The sequence below is a fragment of the Mesoplodon bidens genome, assembly GCF_964165515.1.
Source record: "Mesoplodon bidens genome assembly, chromosome: 3".
NCBI classification, from domain to species: domain Eukaryota; kingdom Metazoa; phylum Chordata; class Mammalia; order Artiodactyla; family Ziphiidae; genus Mesoplodon; species Mesoplodon bidens.
Genome location: NC_138178.1, coordinates 44,112,703 through 44,130,876, shown reverse-complemented (window position 1 = coordinate 44,130,876; position 18,174 = coordinate 44,112,703). Strand labels below are relative to the sequence as shown.

At 35.5% G+C, this 18,174-nt stretch overlaps 1 protein-coding gene across 2 annotated transcripts in view; it reads left to right on the top strand.

Moving 5' to 3' along the window:
- The window catches only part of WDR72 (WD repeat domain 72), a gene marked incomplete at both ends in the record, with an annotated part of 194,334 nt that overhangs the window by 41,239 nt on the left and 134,921 nt on the right, over window positions 1-18,174 (top strand). For both annotated transcript variants that reach the window (XM_081227042.1, XM_081227043.1), the window contains one exon: window positions 17,679-17,881. In XM_081227042.1, coding sequence (XP_081083168.1) covers window positions 17,679-17,881 — 203 coding nt within the window. The remainder of the gene's footprint in view (window positions 1-17,678; window positions 17,882-18,174) is intronic.

Below are 18,174 nucleotides of genomic sequence, written 5' to 3'. Positions count from 1 at the left end.
TGATGATGATGATACTTAATACAATGCTGTAGAAGAGATGTGAGAAGTTAGTATGTGTGAGAATGCTGGCTTTATTTTTATTAATTAACCACATATATGTGTGTGTATATTACACATATATTTATATACATACATATCTATATATCTATTTCTATCTATCCACATACATATATATAAATATAAATATATATATATATATATATATATATATCTCACATGGTTGCGCTAATAAAAAAGAAACCAGAGCAACAAAAGAAAAATAAGTGGGACTCCATAAAAATTAACAACTTTTGCCCATCAAAGGACATTATGAAGAATGTGAAAAGACAGCCTACAGAATGGAAAAACTTATTTGCAAATTATATATCTCATAAATGTTTAATATCCAGAATGTATAAAGAACCCTTACAACACAACAAAAAGACAAACAAGCCAATTTTTAAAAGGACGAAGACTTGAATAGATATTCCTTCAAATAAGATATGCAAACGGCCAAAAAGTACATGAAAAGATTATCAACATGTTAGCCATCAGGGAAACGGAAATCAAAATCACAATGAAATACCACATCACATTCACATTTATAATAAAAAAATGGAAAATAACAAATTTGCCAAGGATGCAGAGACATAGGAACACTTATAGATTGCCAGTGGGAATATGAAGTGGTGCAGCCACTGTAGGAAACAGTTTGGCAATTCCTCAGAATTTAACCAGAAATACCATATGAACCTGCAATTTCACTTCTAGGTATAGACCCAGAAAAATAAGAACATATATCTACACAGAAACTTGTATGTGAATGTTTGTACCAGCACTGTTTATAATAGCCCAAGGGTGGAAACAACCCAAATGTTCATCAGTGGATGAAGGGATAAACAAATTATGGTGTATACAATGAAATTATCATTCTATCCAAATGAGGAACTGATACAAGCTACAACTTGGATGCACCTCAGAAACATTATGCTAAGTGAAAGAAGCCAGTCACAAAAGATCTTATATTTTGTGATTCTTTTTATATGATATATCAAGAATAAGCAAATCCATAGAGATAGAAAGTAGATTAGTGGTTATCAGGAGATGGGGAATGATTGCTTAATGGGTATCGGGTTGTCCTTCAGGGGTGATGAAAAAAATGTGAAACTAGAGAGAGTTGGTGGTTGCACAACATTGTAAATGCACTAAATGCCACTGAATTGTACACTTTGAAATAAGTCATTTTATGTTATGTCAGTTTCACCTCAATAAAAATAAGAAAACGCAGAAATACAGATAGTATAAAGGAAACAATTTTAAAAGCAGTAGAATTCTAAAATTTGTTGATAATCATTAATGGTTAGCATATTATAATTTTAATGTTTTTTCCTTTTACATATTAATCTATACAGAGACATGCTTATATTTATTTTGGTTTGTGAAAGTGTTTCATAAGGCATTATCCAATTATTAGTTCATTATTTTCATTATTGATATAACAACCTGGGAGGTATAATGGGGGACTTTAGAGGGTTTTTTAAACCCTAAATGAAATCAAGTATTTCTTTCCATTTTGAATGTAGGGAACATTTCACAGCAGTATTAGCAATACCTGTGACTTTCTCAACAATAGACATCACAGATAATTTTCATATCACATTACAATTGTTGCCAGTATCTCAAAGTATCATTTATGTTTATCAGTGTTGTAAACTTTTACCCACCACTAGTTCTTGCTATTTAATACATTAATAAAGAAGCATATAAATTTTTAAAAAATTATTTTGATGATTATATTTCAATATAATTGATATCCTTTATTATCCTGTGTATTTTATTTCCAACATTTTAAAATATTAATTGTGAGAAACGGTTCATTGGCATTCCCACTGCTGAAGGGGTTCATGGCACAAAAATGGTTAAGAATTGCCTGTTAGTCTAAATGATTTGTAATGTGGGATGCATCAGAATTACTTAATGGTAGCAGTACAGTTGGGGAGTGTAAATCGATATCTGCCTTTTAAAAAAATATCAGAGCAAAAATACAATAATAATAAAGAATTTAACCTTATTTTTCAACCAAATTAAGTCCAACAATTAACAGTGCATCACTGAAGAGAGGCATATGAGTCTCAATGTATATTTTCTTTTACTTCCATATTAAGCCTCGGTAGACTCCTTTTACATGCATGTGAATACACACACACACACACACACACACACACACACACATGTGTGAATGTATTGCCCACCCCCCAACAGGAATCTTCTGTAATTCCATGTAGTGAACATGAACCTCTACTTTGGTGAAATTATATAAATCTTCATTTGATTTTATAATTTTACAAGCTTTCAAAGTAAAGAAATTCCAAGGATGTAGACAAATTCAAGAAAAAAATAATCTTCATGGGGTAGTTTCTGCTGTGCTCTTTAAAAATCCAGATATCACATTTAAAAGCTATTAACAAAAGAAGCCCAAATAATTTTCTTTTCTCAAATTTGGATTTGCTTCTTTCTCAATCTTCATTTGTTATAAACATTTGAACAATTTTCTACATTTTATTGAAAAATTATACTTTATGTGAATATGGCTCCATATTGTTTTTAGATACCCCAGATGACTTTTAAAATTCTACAGTATATGATTAATTTTTATCTGATAACACACATACAGGAATATGTGTGTGTGTGTATACATTTTAATTAATGTATTATTCAACTCCATCATTTTTTAATCTCCTGGCATCTTAATATGTATTAGTCATATCATTGTGGTATTTGTAGGTTGTCTTTGGAGTATTTTGTATGGTCAGAAAAAAATATGAACATCAATATGGTCTCATTCTATCATAAAAATAAATGCTTTTTGCTCTTAACATTACTTTCACCAATTAAGTGCCATGCTTCACTGCTTTTATTCTTTGTCAGTTGCTATCTTCCTGGGTTTTATTTTAGTAAAGAAAATACTTGCAATAGTCAGTTTTAGCTTATTCCTGCAGTCTGATAAAATTTTGGATCAAGTGCTGGCTGGATATGTTAGTTACAAATCTGCATTTAATGTTCTCAGGAGCTTATTCTATAGCAACAAAAAGAGGAATACATCAGGAAGGCTGCTCTGTGGCTCTTCCTTAACTTGGCCCCTTTTGCGAGCGTTTTATATGAACACTTGGAACATTAGTGGGTTTCACAGCTGCCATGTTTGGTGAAATAAACCCAAAGGAGCCATCTGCCCCTCCCCACGCTGCCTCCTTTCAATTCCCTAACAACTTCACAGTAGCCAGCTGCCACAGAAACGATTGGAAAAGCAAGACTCAGTGGACTGTAATGATTGTTATTCTCTGGGAAAGTGGGTTCTCTGATTTGGCTGAGAGATAAAGGATATTGAACGCACTTGATTCATCTGAGAGTATCAATAATATCCAACTTCCACCATTAACTTACTTGTTAGGATTTGATGGGAAAGGTCTTTGTGTTTCCAGGGTTGAATCAGGTGAAAACAAATCCAAAGGTCAAGTCCTTGGCTTGGGTGGTGAGCAGGATATTTGACTACAGGAATGTTGTCAGATTTTATCTTGTGCCATACAAAAAGTTGGTTGCTAATCTCAGCCTTGTAAAAAGTCCTGGGCCAGGATTGGCCCACTATTTTTCCCTTTCACATTTAAATGCAGGTGGATTCCATCCACTCTAGGCCAAAGAAGACAACGGACTTGTTTCAGCCACTTGGAAGAGTCAGAGTAACAGAAGCTCCACTGAGGGACACAGGATGTCATCTTATAGTTTGGTCATTGTTTGAGGGGATAGCAAGTCATTTTTGTAACTTTAGTTAAATGAATTGTACTTTATGCTGACAGGTCAAAATTGAGAACCAGGAAAAGAACTGGAATAAGAAGATTTGATAAGACAGTTTACTTTTAACCCATGATTTGCACTGGAGGTTAACCTTCTTTGGTCATCACATTTTTCTTACTTCCAGAAGCATCAATTTTAAGTCTAGTTAGGATTATCACATTTTACATGTCTCTTATTTTATGTCTATTATTTTTAAAACATGTTCTTATCTTCATTTTTCACACCCATGATTGCCTTCCCAAGTTTGGCCTGTTAATGAAACTATCCCTCATCAATGATTTTTATAAAGCAAGTTTTGCTTTCTTTAAATACTAGATTTAAAAGAATCTTTAATACATTATAATCCAATAATATATAAATAAAACAATCAGCAAAACTGGAAGTTTAGAATTAGATGACTTAGCTTATCTGAATAGACATAAGGAGAGGTCAAATGCATGATCCAATATCCTATACTATAGAAAACTGAGCACCCTACCAACTTATTTCAGAAAATATCTTTTTCGTTAGTTCTGGCCTCCTGGCTATCAGTTATTGTGAATAAAGGTCCACATTCTTCTAGCCGCAATTTAAAATTTAAAAGCTGTGAAAACAAAAGTTTTTTTTTTTAATTAGTTTGTGGTAAGGCAACAAAACCAAACCTTAATTCACATGAGGTTATTTATTGAACGAAGTGTGAGTATTCTCTTTTTACTGCACATATATGACACGTTTGATTACTGTCTGCTCTTCCAGGCTCTGCTATAAATGTTTTACAATATGCATTTGTGCATTATCTTTTTTCTGCAAAATCTGAAAAATCCTGAATTCTAAAACACTGTGGTCCCAAATGTTTGTTTGTTTGTTTTTAAATAAATTTATTTATTTATTTGGCTGCGTTGAGTCTTCGTTGCTGTGCGCGGGCTTTCTCTAGTTGCGGCGAGCAGGGGCTACTCTTCGTTGAGGTTTGTGGGCTTCTCATTGCAGTGGCTTCTCTTGTTGAGAAGCACGGGCTATAGGTGTGTGGGCTTCATTAGTTGTGGCATGCGGGCTCAGTAGTTGTGCCTCACGGGCTCTAGAAAGCAGGCTCAGTAGTTGTGGCACACCAGCTTCATTGCTCTGCGACATGTGGGATCTTCCCAGACCAGGGCTCGAACCCATGTCCCCTGCATTGGCAGGAAGATTCTTAACCACTGTGCCACCAGGGAAGTACCTCAAATGTTTTGAATAAGGAATTATGGGCTTCTGTTATCTTTCTCTGTTATTCTCCCCAAAGTAATCGATAGCTTTCTACAAAATGCCATGTATACTCTGTGTCTTTGTTTTCTTGCCTCCCATTTATTTAACACATTTTAATCTGGCTTCTGCCTCCACTATTCTAATGGAACTGTTCTTGAGGTCACCTCGTTGCCAAGTCCAGTTGTCATTCTCTGGATGGCAAGTACTTGACTTGTCTGCTGTCACTCCGTCATCAGTATCCTTCTCTTCTCTCTCCACCCTCAGCCTCACATGATACTGCCTTCTCCTGATGGCCAATAGCCCCTCTTTCCCAGGTTGTCCTACTTCTGTATGCTTTTTCTCTATTGTTTCCTGAGTCTGTTCTCAGTGTCCTTCTCCTTTTGTTTGTATTTTCCTTGGGCTATTTTACCAACACAGATGCTTTTTTTGTATGGTAAGATACACATAACAGAAATTTTACGATTGTAACTATTTTTCAGTGCATAGTTCTGGGGAATTAAACACATTTACATTGTCGTGCAACCATCCTCACCATCTTGGGAACATTTTCATCTTCCCAAAATGAAACTCTGTACCTATTTTTAAAAAGTCTTCATTCCTCCCTCCCCTCAGCCCTTTGCAAACACCAGTCTACTTTCTGTCTCTATGAATTTGAATCTGACTACTCTAGGTACCTCATATAAATGGAATCAGTACAGTATTTGTCTTTTGTAACTGGCTTATCTCACTTAGCACAATGTCACCAAGGTTCATCCATGTTGTAGCATGTGTCAGAATATCCTCTCTTTTTAAGGCTGAATAATGCTTCATTAATGTTTTCTAATTCAGAACTGTGTAGGACAATGGTTGATGCCATATGTAACTACATACAAATCGCTTAGAGGAAGTGGCAGTGGATTATAAACTATAGAAACAGTGATGGTGGTGAGAAGAGTAGGATAAAATGCTCTGGTTAAAGAATAAGAAAAAGGAAATGGTTCTATAGAGTTAAGAACACACCAAAGACCACTGGCTATATAAGTAAACTAAATAGCCATTCCATGGAAGTCCTGACCAGTAATTCCAAAGGGCATTACTGCTTCTTAACCTCAATATTGTCAACAGTGTCTAGTAATGAACTTGGATCACTTGAAAGATAAGCTATGTTCTACATTTATTTTGTAAGCCTCCAGTAAAACATGGAATTATATAGTATACTTCAGAAGTACCAAAAACATTTAAAAATATACTTTAGGGCCAGATGGATTGGAATCTTTATCATCTTTTACGTGACCTGTTGAAAATTTTCCTGACTACCTTGCCAGTCAAACACTTTCTTTAGTTCTCTTCTCCTTATTGCCAACCAAACATGATTTACTTTAAACTTAGCCCTGAAGATGCCAATCCTCAAGGTCTGTGGTAGAAATGTACCCCACCGCACAGCATTCTTCTTGCCTTTTCCTAGCTTTTAGTCACATTACCTTCCCTAACCACTTCCTCAACCACAGCACACACAAATCCCCTGAAACTTATCCTTTCTGAAGCTCTGGGTTTTTTTGTACCTTCCTGCATTAAGAATTAAAAAAGATGTGTATTAAGTGCTAAGCAAAGATTAAAGTGTACTTAATTAATGGTAGCTCATGGCAGTTTTGATGATGATGATGTTAAAAAGGAGGAGAAAAAACATATCTTACATATAATTCGTTCTGAAATAATTCAGAGTTGTTTTTTTGGTGTTTTATTTTATTTTTTTTTTTTGCGGTACGCGGGCCTCTCACTGCTGCAGCCTCTCCCGTTGCGGAGCACAGGCTCCGGACGCGCAGGCTCAGCGGCCATGGCTCACGGGCCCAGCCGCTCCGCGGCATGTGGGATCTTCCCAGACCAGGACACGAACCCGCGACCCCTGCATCGGCAGGCGGACTCTCAACCACTGCGCCACGAGGTAAGCCTAATTCAGAGTTTTAAAAAGGCATTTTTTGATGTGGTATATTATTGCTCAATCCCAGCTATTTAGTGAATCTCCTCATGGTTTCTAATACTCAGAGTATGAACATAGGAGAAGGGGATTATTAAAAAGTATGGAATGTCTAGCCAGCCTTCACGTTTATTTGTTTTTATGACTATGCATGTATGTATTTAGTTATTTATTTTGCTTAAGAAGCAGGACTTTCACATGTAAAATAGTAAAAACAACAACAACAAAACTTGAGGTCTAAATCTGTGGTCCAAAGTAAAAGTACTGCCACAAGTCCTACCTGCATTAGTTTCCTATTGCTGCGTAACAGATCCCCACAAATTTAGCAACTTAAAACAATACCCATTTATTAACTCACAGTTCTGTAAGTCAGTCCAGGTGAGCTCAGCTAGGTTCTCTGCTTAGGGTTTCACAAGGTCGAATTCAAGGTTCAGCTAACTGGGCTCTGAACTGGAGGCTTTGAGAAAGAATTCAATTCCAAGCTCATTCAGTCCTTGGCAGAATTTAGTTCTTTATGGTTATAGGTCTGAGGTCCTTGCTGGCTGTTGGTGCTGTCACTCTCAGCTCCTCCAGGCCACTCCCTGATTCTTCTTTGTGGCTTCCTCTATCTTCAAAGCCAGCAATGGCACTTTGCATCCTTCTTATGCTTTAAATCTCTCTGGTCCCCCTCTTCCACCAGCTGGAGAAAACTCTTACTAATTTGGCCTGGCCCACCTGAATAATCTCCCTATTTTAAGGTCAGCAAATTAGAAATCTTAATTATATCTGCAGTGTTACTTTTTGCCATGTAACAACATAATCACTGAAGTGCTATCATCATAGTCACAGGGGAAGGAATCACATAAAGATGAGGGTTATTGGGGGTTATTCGTAGAATTCTACCTATCATATTGGTGTTCAGGTAGGTTAGTGTCTCGAGGTCCCCATGGGTAAATGAACCCATGGAATGGAAGAATGAAGAAATAGGAGAAGCTTTTTGGGCAACTGGGTACAGAAACATGGAATGAAATTGTACAAGTGGCACTGGGGTGCCAGGATTATAGTGAAGGTACACTGAGAATTGGTGCTGACATGCCTGCTGGAGCTTTGGTCACCCATTCTTTGCCTGAAGAAAACCACTTCCATGTACCAAGGGGAAATTGATTGCAATCAAAAGGTTTTCGTCCTCCCATGACCACCATATCGCTCCAGCAAAAAGTGACTTTCCATATGACTTCACCCCTCACCCAGCCAGCATCTTTATTCAGGAGACTGTTCCCTGATTTTTCCTTGTCCAATACGCTTCCTTTTTCCAGGAAAAATTCCAGGTCAACTCAGCAAGATATTTACCTAATTAAATTAACTGACAACAGAAGTGAATAAATGATAGAGTCAAATCTCTAGGGATATTGTATCCCCTAAGTAACTTAACCTTCAACCTAGAAAATGAGAGGAAAAAGTCTATTTTTGAAATATTTTAAAAGTAAAAAATAAGTATGTCTGGTGTAAAAGAATCAAAAATACAGAGTGAATGGCCTTTTACAATACTTAGAGGCAGTACAATTTTAATGTTTTGTATATAATAGGTAATTATAAACTTCATTAAATATATTTTTTGTATCATAATACAGAAATACTTTTCCATAAACATTCACTTCTTAAATTTGTTTTAAAATTATATGAAGTCTTAGAATGAGGTTAAAAATTGAAATTTATTCATAGTAGCTTCTATGGTGTTAGCACATGTTTAAAAAGAAGGAATATTTAATAAGTAAATACCTTATCCAAAAAACTCTACTTTCAAATTTGTTTAAAATTAATGCATTATTTGTAATCCTTATACGTCAACAACTTTAAACCTCGATGTATTTTGGTCCTTTTTTTTCTTTCACCCCACCCCATCCCCACTCCTTTATTCAGTTTTTCTGGAGGTCAGAGATCAGAATTAGATGTGAGTGTTGAGGTGGCCCAGCTGATAAATCCCAGTGTTTCTTTGAATGCGCCAGAGGCAGTGGCAGAGCTGGGGTTAAGGTCGTGGTGGTCAGAGACTTTGTGAAAATGTATTCTACATACCCTTAAGGTACAGAAGGTTGACGTGAAGCCAATCGTGAGTTTATCATATTAGGACTTTTATATAGAGCAAAATGAGCTGCCTCCTTGGCAATCTATTTTACAGCTGAATTTATTATATTCAAATACATTCAGGAGTGAAGGTACATGTCTTTATGCCTCGTTTAATGTTTTCAGATCCATCACCTATCCCCACCTTTCCCTTATTTTCTAGTTAGCTAAGTGTGATACCTCCAGGGTCCCCTGTCCCTGGTCAGAACCCCCATCAGTTATACATTTTCTGGAGTAAGATGCAGTAACTGTGAAATGGTTTTGTTAGGAAGGGGGCACCAGGTCGATCTCCATACACTTCTGTGAGCAAGGCAATGAACTTCATGTGTAACTGAAGATAAATGGTAAATCTTACAACAGACCCAGTGGTCAGATTCCTTGATATGTGGAATTTGATTACAGCTGTCAGTCAGCTGTTTTGTTGAAAGGTGATTTTATTAATTTGACTACAAGATTTGGTAGCGAGGCCATTATTTTGTCCTATTCTCTTTTAGAGAGTCACTTTCAAATATAACTGTCCTCTTAATTACTGCCCAATATTGTGGTAGATTCAGTTAGAAAATGCCTACCTGATGTAGAAAAAAGACTATATGATGTGTCCACTCACATGTTCTTAATGTTAAGCTTTAGTCATATAAGTACAATTTATATTAATTACTAATCACATAATAGGAATTATTTACCAAATTCTGATTTTTTCACAATCCCATAATAAGCACAATATTTACTTGAAAAAAATATTTTTGGTTAAACAAATTGTTTAAAATTTGTTGGTTTATAATATATGTGATTTTACTGTGCTGGGAGGATTTTATGTTTCTGTAGTAATGCTATTTCTACAGTGTTCTTCTGAAGAAAAACACCATAAGTTATAATAAATCAATTACTGTCTCAAATTTATTTACATATAATTTTTAAGTAAATAAAATGTTTCTGTACAATTGTGATAAAAAGTTAACCCATCTGTGTATTGTTTTTGAATCTTAATTTACTCATTATTTGCTGATGTATTCATCAAGTGATTATGTTTTCTTTTTTAACCATTTCTGTCCATTATGAGATTATAGCTATTGCTTTTCCTACAGACTTAGTTGATCTAGATGTTAAGTTGTAGAGCAAAGTTTATCTGGCTGGGGCTTTTAAATATGTAATTTAAAGCTATTGATTAATTGGTAGCAGGCTATGATAATTTTGTTGATTTTGGAAAGCACATATTAGTGGGAGTTGAAAAAATGTTTAGATAGAAGATAGCAAGTATTTAAAATATGGGAAGATTATAAGAGAAATAAAATCAAGGGAGCAACTTCTGATCACGTGGAAGGATATCAAGTGTAGAATATTACTACTCCTTCCTTTTCTTTATGTAGATATTCAAGTCTATGACATGTCAGGGATATTTTATCATCTAAATGCATTCTCTTTACTCTCTGCCTTGTTTTTCTATCACAATTGAAGGCAGCATCCTTTCTAGTACATGTCTTGCTTTAAAATATCTTGATACTTCAAAATCAGATTTCATTACAGGCACATTACAAAGTGATTATTTGCCCTATTTAAAAACAAAACAAAAAAGCTATAGATGCCTTATAAATATTGACAATTCCAATGCACTTAAAATATGACTGTATTTTAGCAACATACTGATTTACAACAGTTTCTGAATTTTCCTTCTCTCCTTTCCTTTCTATGTGCAGAAACTGCTAAAGGTTTTATGCTGGTCTCTTGACAAATCTCCCTCCAAACTCTCTTGAAAATGACATTCTTTCATTGGGATTTAATCCTCACTCCTCTGCTGATAATACTTAAGCCTTTGTCTCTCTGCTCTGATTGCTATCTGGAACTGTACTTGTTAACTTTTCATGTCTGTTTGGATGGAAACAGAAACATCTCCTCTGTGCCCTCTTTATTAGGACCATTTAGGTAGCTAGCAAGCGGCTACTCCACAGGTCAAATTAAAATATGTCATTCAGAGACTTACTTGTGTTTCCAGTTCCAGATTCTTGGGACATCAGGAAGGACCTGGCCACACTTCTGAGACCTGGGACAGGTGTCAGGCATGTGAATGCTGCTTTTCCCAGTGTTGGCTCCTCCTGGGCTCTAGGGTTGAAGTTTATAATGGGTATAATTTGGTGTATTCTTCTGAGACCTTGGCATGCTCTGATGCCTTCACAGCCACCTCCTTCCACTGCTACAAGAAAAGGGTAAAATTTGGTTTATTCATTCAGTGAGCACATATTGAGCTCTGCTTTGTACCAAGCTCATAGAATACATACTTGCCAAAAAGAATTTAGCATCTAGTAGATAGACAGCTCTGCATTTAAGTAAGCAGATAAAATATACCAATTACAAATGTGTTAAGTTCTGTAAAGAAGCTGAGATAGAAAACAATGCATCAGAGGAGAATTTACTTTAGAAAAGCCTCTCTGAGGAGGTGAGGTTTTAAGCTAATTCTTAAGGAGAAAGATGGAGCCAGCAGGAGAGAATTTATTTTCAAAGATCTTTTTTCAAAAAAAAAAATCTAATTTGTGAGCAAGGGGAGGATGACATGGGAGGAAGCAGGGGTAAGAATATGACTTGTGGGTCAAGGAGTTTGGATTTAATCCCAAGTGTAGCCACCGTGAAAAATCATTAGCCAGGTTGCTGATGTCATATAATCCATTAAGAAGTATTTATCTAGCCTTTAATTTAGGCCAGACTCCAGCCTGGTTTACTGAGGAGGATTAAAAAGTAAGGCAAATGTATAATCCTACTCTGATTTTGACTATAACCTACCCTGAGAGGCAAGGAGGAGTTTCGAGTCTCAGGTAGGAGGCAGGGGGACCACACTGATCTTATGCTCAGTGAGTTCAGGCCTGGTGTCAGGCAAATCCCAGAGCCACAGAACTAAACTGCTCACGAGGAGCTGAGTGAGAACCCACTGATGTCAGAGGAGGACTATCATATGGCACAGTAGTGTCAGTATGGACCTAGGTTCTGCAAAGGGGATCTTGGCTGCTTCTTATGTTTCTGTGCACTGGCTTTTTGAGGAATATGTAATTTTGGATCCATGAAAACTGCTTGGAATACTTGCCAGTGCCATCTTTCCTTCATTTTCCCATAGCATGTTAATTGTTCTAAGCTCTCTTATGGTTGTTCATTCTCTAATGTACTGTTGTATAGTTAGGATTAAAACAAATTGTATAAAACCTCATATAAAAAATACAAGATATTTATGATTTTTTATGATATTTTATACAATGAATATTTTACTTGGGGTAGATTTTATGGTATTTTTTGCACATCTACTTTGAGGGAGGAAATGGTATTGTCACTTTCAATAATATGTAACTCACATATGTCTCTGCATATTTCCTTATCATGTTCAGATTGGTCCAAATGAAGAGTAGGTGTGAGTTCAATCATATTCTTGATGTAGTACAGTGCAAAAGAAAAAAAAAAAACCTAATTATCATTGAGTTCACTTTGGAAAGGAAAAGATCCCCTGAAATTAGAAGTTGAATTAAGCAGTTTTGTAAGCCTTCAGTCTCTGATATTTCTTTAATATCAGGCAGTAGTCACTATTCTGTCTCTTGCCAAAGGCAGCTTATTAGAGTTGAAAAAGGCATCCTGTGTTGGACCTCCTTGGCGTCTGCCCTGCCGCCTAGGTTACTATTTACATTAGGACTACTGTTCTTGCTATTGACCCTCTCTAACAATTTAAGTATATCTCTGAAGTTATGTAAATTCCATAATTTCAGGAATATATTTAAAGGAACATTCTGCATCAGAAGTGATTTACTGTGATATATTAATATTAATCAGGATATAATCAGGAGAGAGAAATGACATAGTAATTTGAACAGAGATCATTTAACATTAAAAATTAGTAACCACCATAAAGAATTTCAGTGGAGGGACAGGTAATAAGAACTAAAGAAAACTAAAGAGTATAGGAATAGCAGATTTAAGGAGCAGCCATTACCCTAGAGCTGGGATAGCTGCCCAAGGAAGAGCCCTCCCCAACCCCAGGGCTAAGATCCTGACCTTGCTGGAGAGGTTATAGCTGTGGTCACTGGATGGTAGTGGAGCTGCTGTGGTGTGGTATAACTTGCCAGAAATATGCCCTCTAGGGGACTAGGGAAAGCAGTTCACAGGGAGATGCCTTACTGGAGGCACTCTATTATAAAACCATCCAGAGAGTGTGCCAAGGGAAGCTGCTGTCTGCTGGGTGCTGCTAGCTTACTTGCACTGCAGGAGCCTGGTAATGGGGAAGACACCAGATCTGAGAAGAAAAACCCTTTCTTCTACTAGGTCATTCCAGCACCTTTTATCCACAAAGGTTAACACTGCACCAGCTGTTAAAGGAAAAATATTTTAAAAGCCCATATCCATTTTCAGAGCAGGCAGTAAAGGGTGAATTTGGAGCTAAGATACAATAAATTGATAACTGGCATACATGGGAATCCCTATCTTTCCACTGTCAGGGTTTTGACAAAAGCTGTTGTGCTGAACTTATTAGAAAATCAACTTATTATTTTCAAAATTCAATTTATGGTTTCTGGTCTTACATTTAGGTCTTTAATCCATTCTGAGTATATTTTTGTATATGGTGTTAGAGAATGTTCCAATTTCATTCTTTTACATGTAGCTGTCCAGTTTTCCCAGCACTGCTTATTGAAGAGACTGTCTTTTCTCCATTGTATATTCTTGCCTCCTTTGTCATAGATTAATTGACTATAAATGCATGGGTATATTTCTGGGTTCTCTATTGGGTTCCATTGATCTATATGTCTATTTTTACGCCAGTTTTGATGACTTTAGCTTTTTAGTATAGTCTGAAGTCAGGGGGCATGATTGCTCCAGATCTATTCTTGTTTCTCAAGACGGTTTTGGCTATTTTGGATCTTTTGTGTTTCCATACAAATTTTAAAATTATTTGTTCTAGTTCTGTGAAAATGCCATTGGTATTTTGATAGGTATTGCATTCAATCTGTAGATTGCCTTGGGGAGTATGGTCATTTTAACAATATTCCTCCAATCCAAAAATAAGGTATATCTTTCCATATGTTTGTATCATCTTCAATTTCTTTCATCAGTGTCATAGTTTTCTGAATACAGGTCTTTTACCTCCTTAGGTAGGTTTATTCCTAGGTATCTTATTCTTTTGACATGATGATAAATGGGATTGTTTCCTTAATTTCTCTTTCTGATAGTTCATTGTTAGTGTATAGAAATGCAAGATTTCTGTATATTAATTTTGTATCCTACAAGTTTACCGAATTCATTGATGAGCTTTAGTAGTTTTCTGGTGGCATCTTTAGGATTTTCTATGTATAGTACCATGTCATCTGTAATAGTGACAGTTTTACTTCTTCCTTTCTAATTAGGATTCCTTTTATTTCTTTTTCTTCTCTGATGGTTGTGGCTAGGACTCTTTGACATAAATCATAGCAATATTTTTTTGGATCTGTCTCCTAACACAATGGAAATAAAAGCAAGAATAAACAAATACAACCTAATTAAACTTAAAAGCTTTTACAGCAAAGGAAACCATCAACACAACAAAAAGAAAACCTACTGAATGGGAGAAAATATTTGCAAATAATATGACTGAAAAGGGGTTAACATCCAACATATATAAATAGCTCATACAACTCAACATCAAAAAAAACACAACTGTATTAGAAAATGGGCAGAAGAACTGAATAGACATTTTTCCAAAAAGGACATGCAGATGGCTATGCACATTAAAGGCTGCTCAACATTGCTAATCATCAGAGAAATGCAAATCCAAACCACAATGAGATATCACCTCACACCTGTCAGAATGCCTATCATCAAAAAGAACGCAAATAAGAAATGTTGGCAAGGATGTGGAGGAAAGGGAACCCTCCTGCACTGTTGGTGGGAATGTAACTTGGTGCCGCCACTGTGGAAAATAGTATAGAGGTTCCTCAAAAAACTAAAAATAGAACAACCATATGATCCAACAATTCCACTCCTGGGTATATATCTGAGAAAAACAAAAACAATAATTCGAAGAGACACATGCTCCCCTGTGTCCATAGCAGCATTATTTACAACTGCCAATATATGGAAGCAACCTAAGTGTCCATTGACAGATGAATGGATAAAGAAGGTATGGTATATACATACAATGAAGTACTACTCAGCCATAAAAAAGAATGAAATTTTGCCATTTGCCACAACATAGATGGACTTGGAGGGTATTATGCTAAGTGAAATAAGTCAGACAAAGACAAATACTGTATGATATCACTTATATGTAGAATCTAAAAAATGCAACAAACTAGTGAATATAACAAAAAAGAAGCAAACTCACAGATACAGAGAACAAACTAGTGGTTACAAGTGGGGAAAGGTAAGGAGGAGGAGGCAATATAGGAGTAGGGAATTAAGAGGTACAAACTATTAGGTATAAAATAAGCTACAGGTATATATTGTGCAAACCAGGGATTATAGCCAATATTTCATAATAACTATAAATTGAGTATAATCTTTAAAAACTGTGAATCACTATATTGTACACCTGTAACTTACATAATATTGTACATCAACTATACTTTAATAAAAAAGGAAAAAAGACAGTAGATATGCCTTGAAGAATGTCACTATAATTAAGCAAATAAAATTTTTTGCAGCCATTTGGAGAAAAAAATGCAATTTACTTATTTGTCTATGGTAACTTTTAAAGAAACTTACTCACTGTAACCACTCCCCTTTATCACATTTGTGCTTCAACTAGTTCTTTGAAACAAAATGATCTAATTATTTTAAGTATTTAATAATTAGTCAGGATGGGAACAATTGCTTACAAAAACAAGTGCTCAATATTTGTGAGAATGGGAGGTTTTTAGTTTGGAGTGGAAATAACTTATGTGTTACTTTAAATATTATAACAAATTAGTTTTCAGATGTCTCTTGCCTCTGCATTACCATTAGATTTTAAGTAGCTCCAGGGGGACCAGGCTCGAGTCATTCTTGTTTACTCTGCATTATAGTTTGAGTAGCCACAGAAAATCTATGAGAAGAAAATACCCATTGTGACACCGTATTTATAGAGACTCCTCACAAAGACAGTGAATTTTAGATGTTTCAGACACAAGTTCCGGAATACAATTATTTTCACGAAGAAGTAATAACTGTAGTAATTACTGTTATCTTTGGTTTGAGAAGCTCTTCTATTGTCGTCCTTAAGAGAGAGGATTTTCTTGATGTTGTTGCCCAGTTTACTTGTTGAAGATACATCAATCTTGATGGAAAAGGAAAGCTTAGAGAAGTAGCATTTTTAAGATTTATATGTTAAAGATGTTAATTTATGAATGTAGAAATGTTATCATGAAAAGATATCACTGTTAAGAAACCAGAGACTAAATTTCTCCCCAATATTTTAGCATAGTAGCTATTAGTGATTCAGAATCCAAAGCACCAACTAAAGGTAGCTTATTGCTGAAAAGGAAAGATATGGAAGAGAGAAGGAGAAATGAGTAAGGACTGAATAGTCATTATCTTCAAATCTATCTAAAGACATAGGGGTATAGAAGCATTCTTCCTATTTTCTTATTGTAATTACTTTAAATCATTTTTTTTCTTAATACTGTCAGTAAGAATGATCTTTTTCCTTCTTAGCAAATAGTACAACTGCTTCTTTTTTCATTGGCAGGAAAGGAATAATAAGAAATAAAATTCTGTGTTTAGATTTTATGTCAAGTTAATTTTCCTTAGCTGCTTTATTTAGTAGGATAGTATATATTTAATACAGTATGAATAATACAAATGAACTCGTAACTGAATTGAGACAGTGGTCATGTTTAATTGATATTTATCAAGATTCCATTGAGTGTCATAACATTGTATTTTATAAAAACACTCTCTGTGAATTGTTTTCTGACACTTTTGCTCTATTTCATACTTGTTCCTTTTAACTGTAAATTGAACTTGTCAATACTTTGAAATTCTGAAACTGCAAGAATGGCAGAGAAGAGGGCAAAATAATTTTTTTCTCTCCGAATAAAATAAGAAATAAAAGCCAAAATATATAACAGCAACAATATCAGCAATACCACCACCAGCAACAAAACCCTAGAGTGGCCAGCATTCCTGAAGCTGAGGGTACTTGGGCATCTCTGTTCTTATTTCCCCTATTCACGTAAATGCTGTATTACCAATAGAAACATTTTAAGGTTGGGAACCCAAGCAAAGCACTGTGGATTCTCTGTTGTTTGTGAGTTGGAACACTAGGGGACAGCACTAAAATATTCCATAGTTGTTTGTTATTGATCACTTGCATACTGTATAATAAGTATGAGATTTTACTGTTAACGACTATTGAATGCCCTGTTGATTTCAGTGGATGAAAAAGCACAAAGAAGAAGATGAGTTTTTCAAGTCTATAATTTCAGCCTTTGTAAAATGATGATTTGAATAATTTAGAGAAAGCTCTAGGCTGTTTTTTGGTTGCAAGGAGATAGTAAGGCATGATAAAGAATTGTGATTTTGTGTTACAAGTGGTTTCTTCTTTTCATTCTTTGGGGGTAAATATTTTGCACAAATTTTTATTTCTAATCTTGTTTTCCAGGCACTTTGGAAAGACATGAAACGGGAGAAAGAGCAAGGATTATTCTTAATTGTTGTGATGATTCACAGCTTCTAAAGCCTGAATCTGTACTTCCAGTTGCCTCAGAGACACGTAAGCACAAAAGTGTAGAACAGAGGTCACCCAGCTCCTACCAGTTTGGGCCAATACCTTGCCCTGGTCTGCAGGTAGAGTCTTCATGTAAGGTAAGTGAAAATCAAGCTGTTGCTCACGAAGAACATTATCAACCCCGAGTCAGAAGTAATGTGCTTTCATAAATATGTGGCCATTAAATATCAGCACAAAGATAAGAACTCAGAGATGATCGCATCTACCAGACGTACCTACCAAGCGATCTTGGGTGAATCAGGATAACTTTTTGAGTTATTATTATTTTTGAATGACTATAGCATTCTTTTTTGATAAGACAGGTCCTGGCTTATCAAGATTGAGCCAGTTTTATATTAATCCTTGAATTCTAGATGGTTTTCAATGAAAA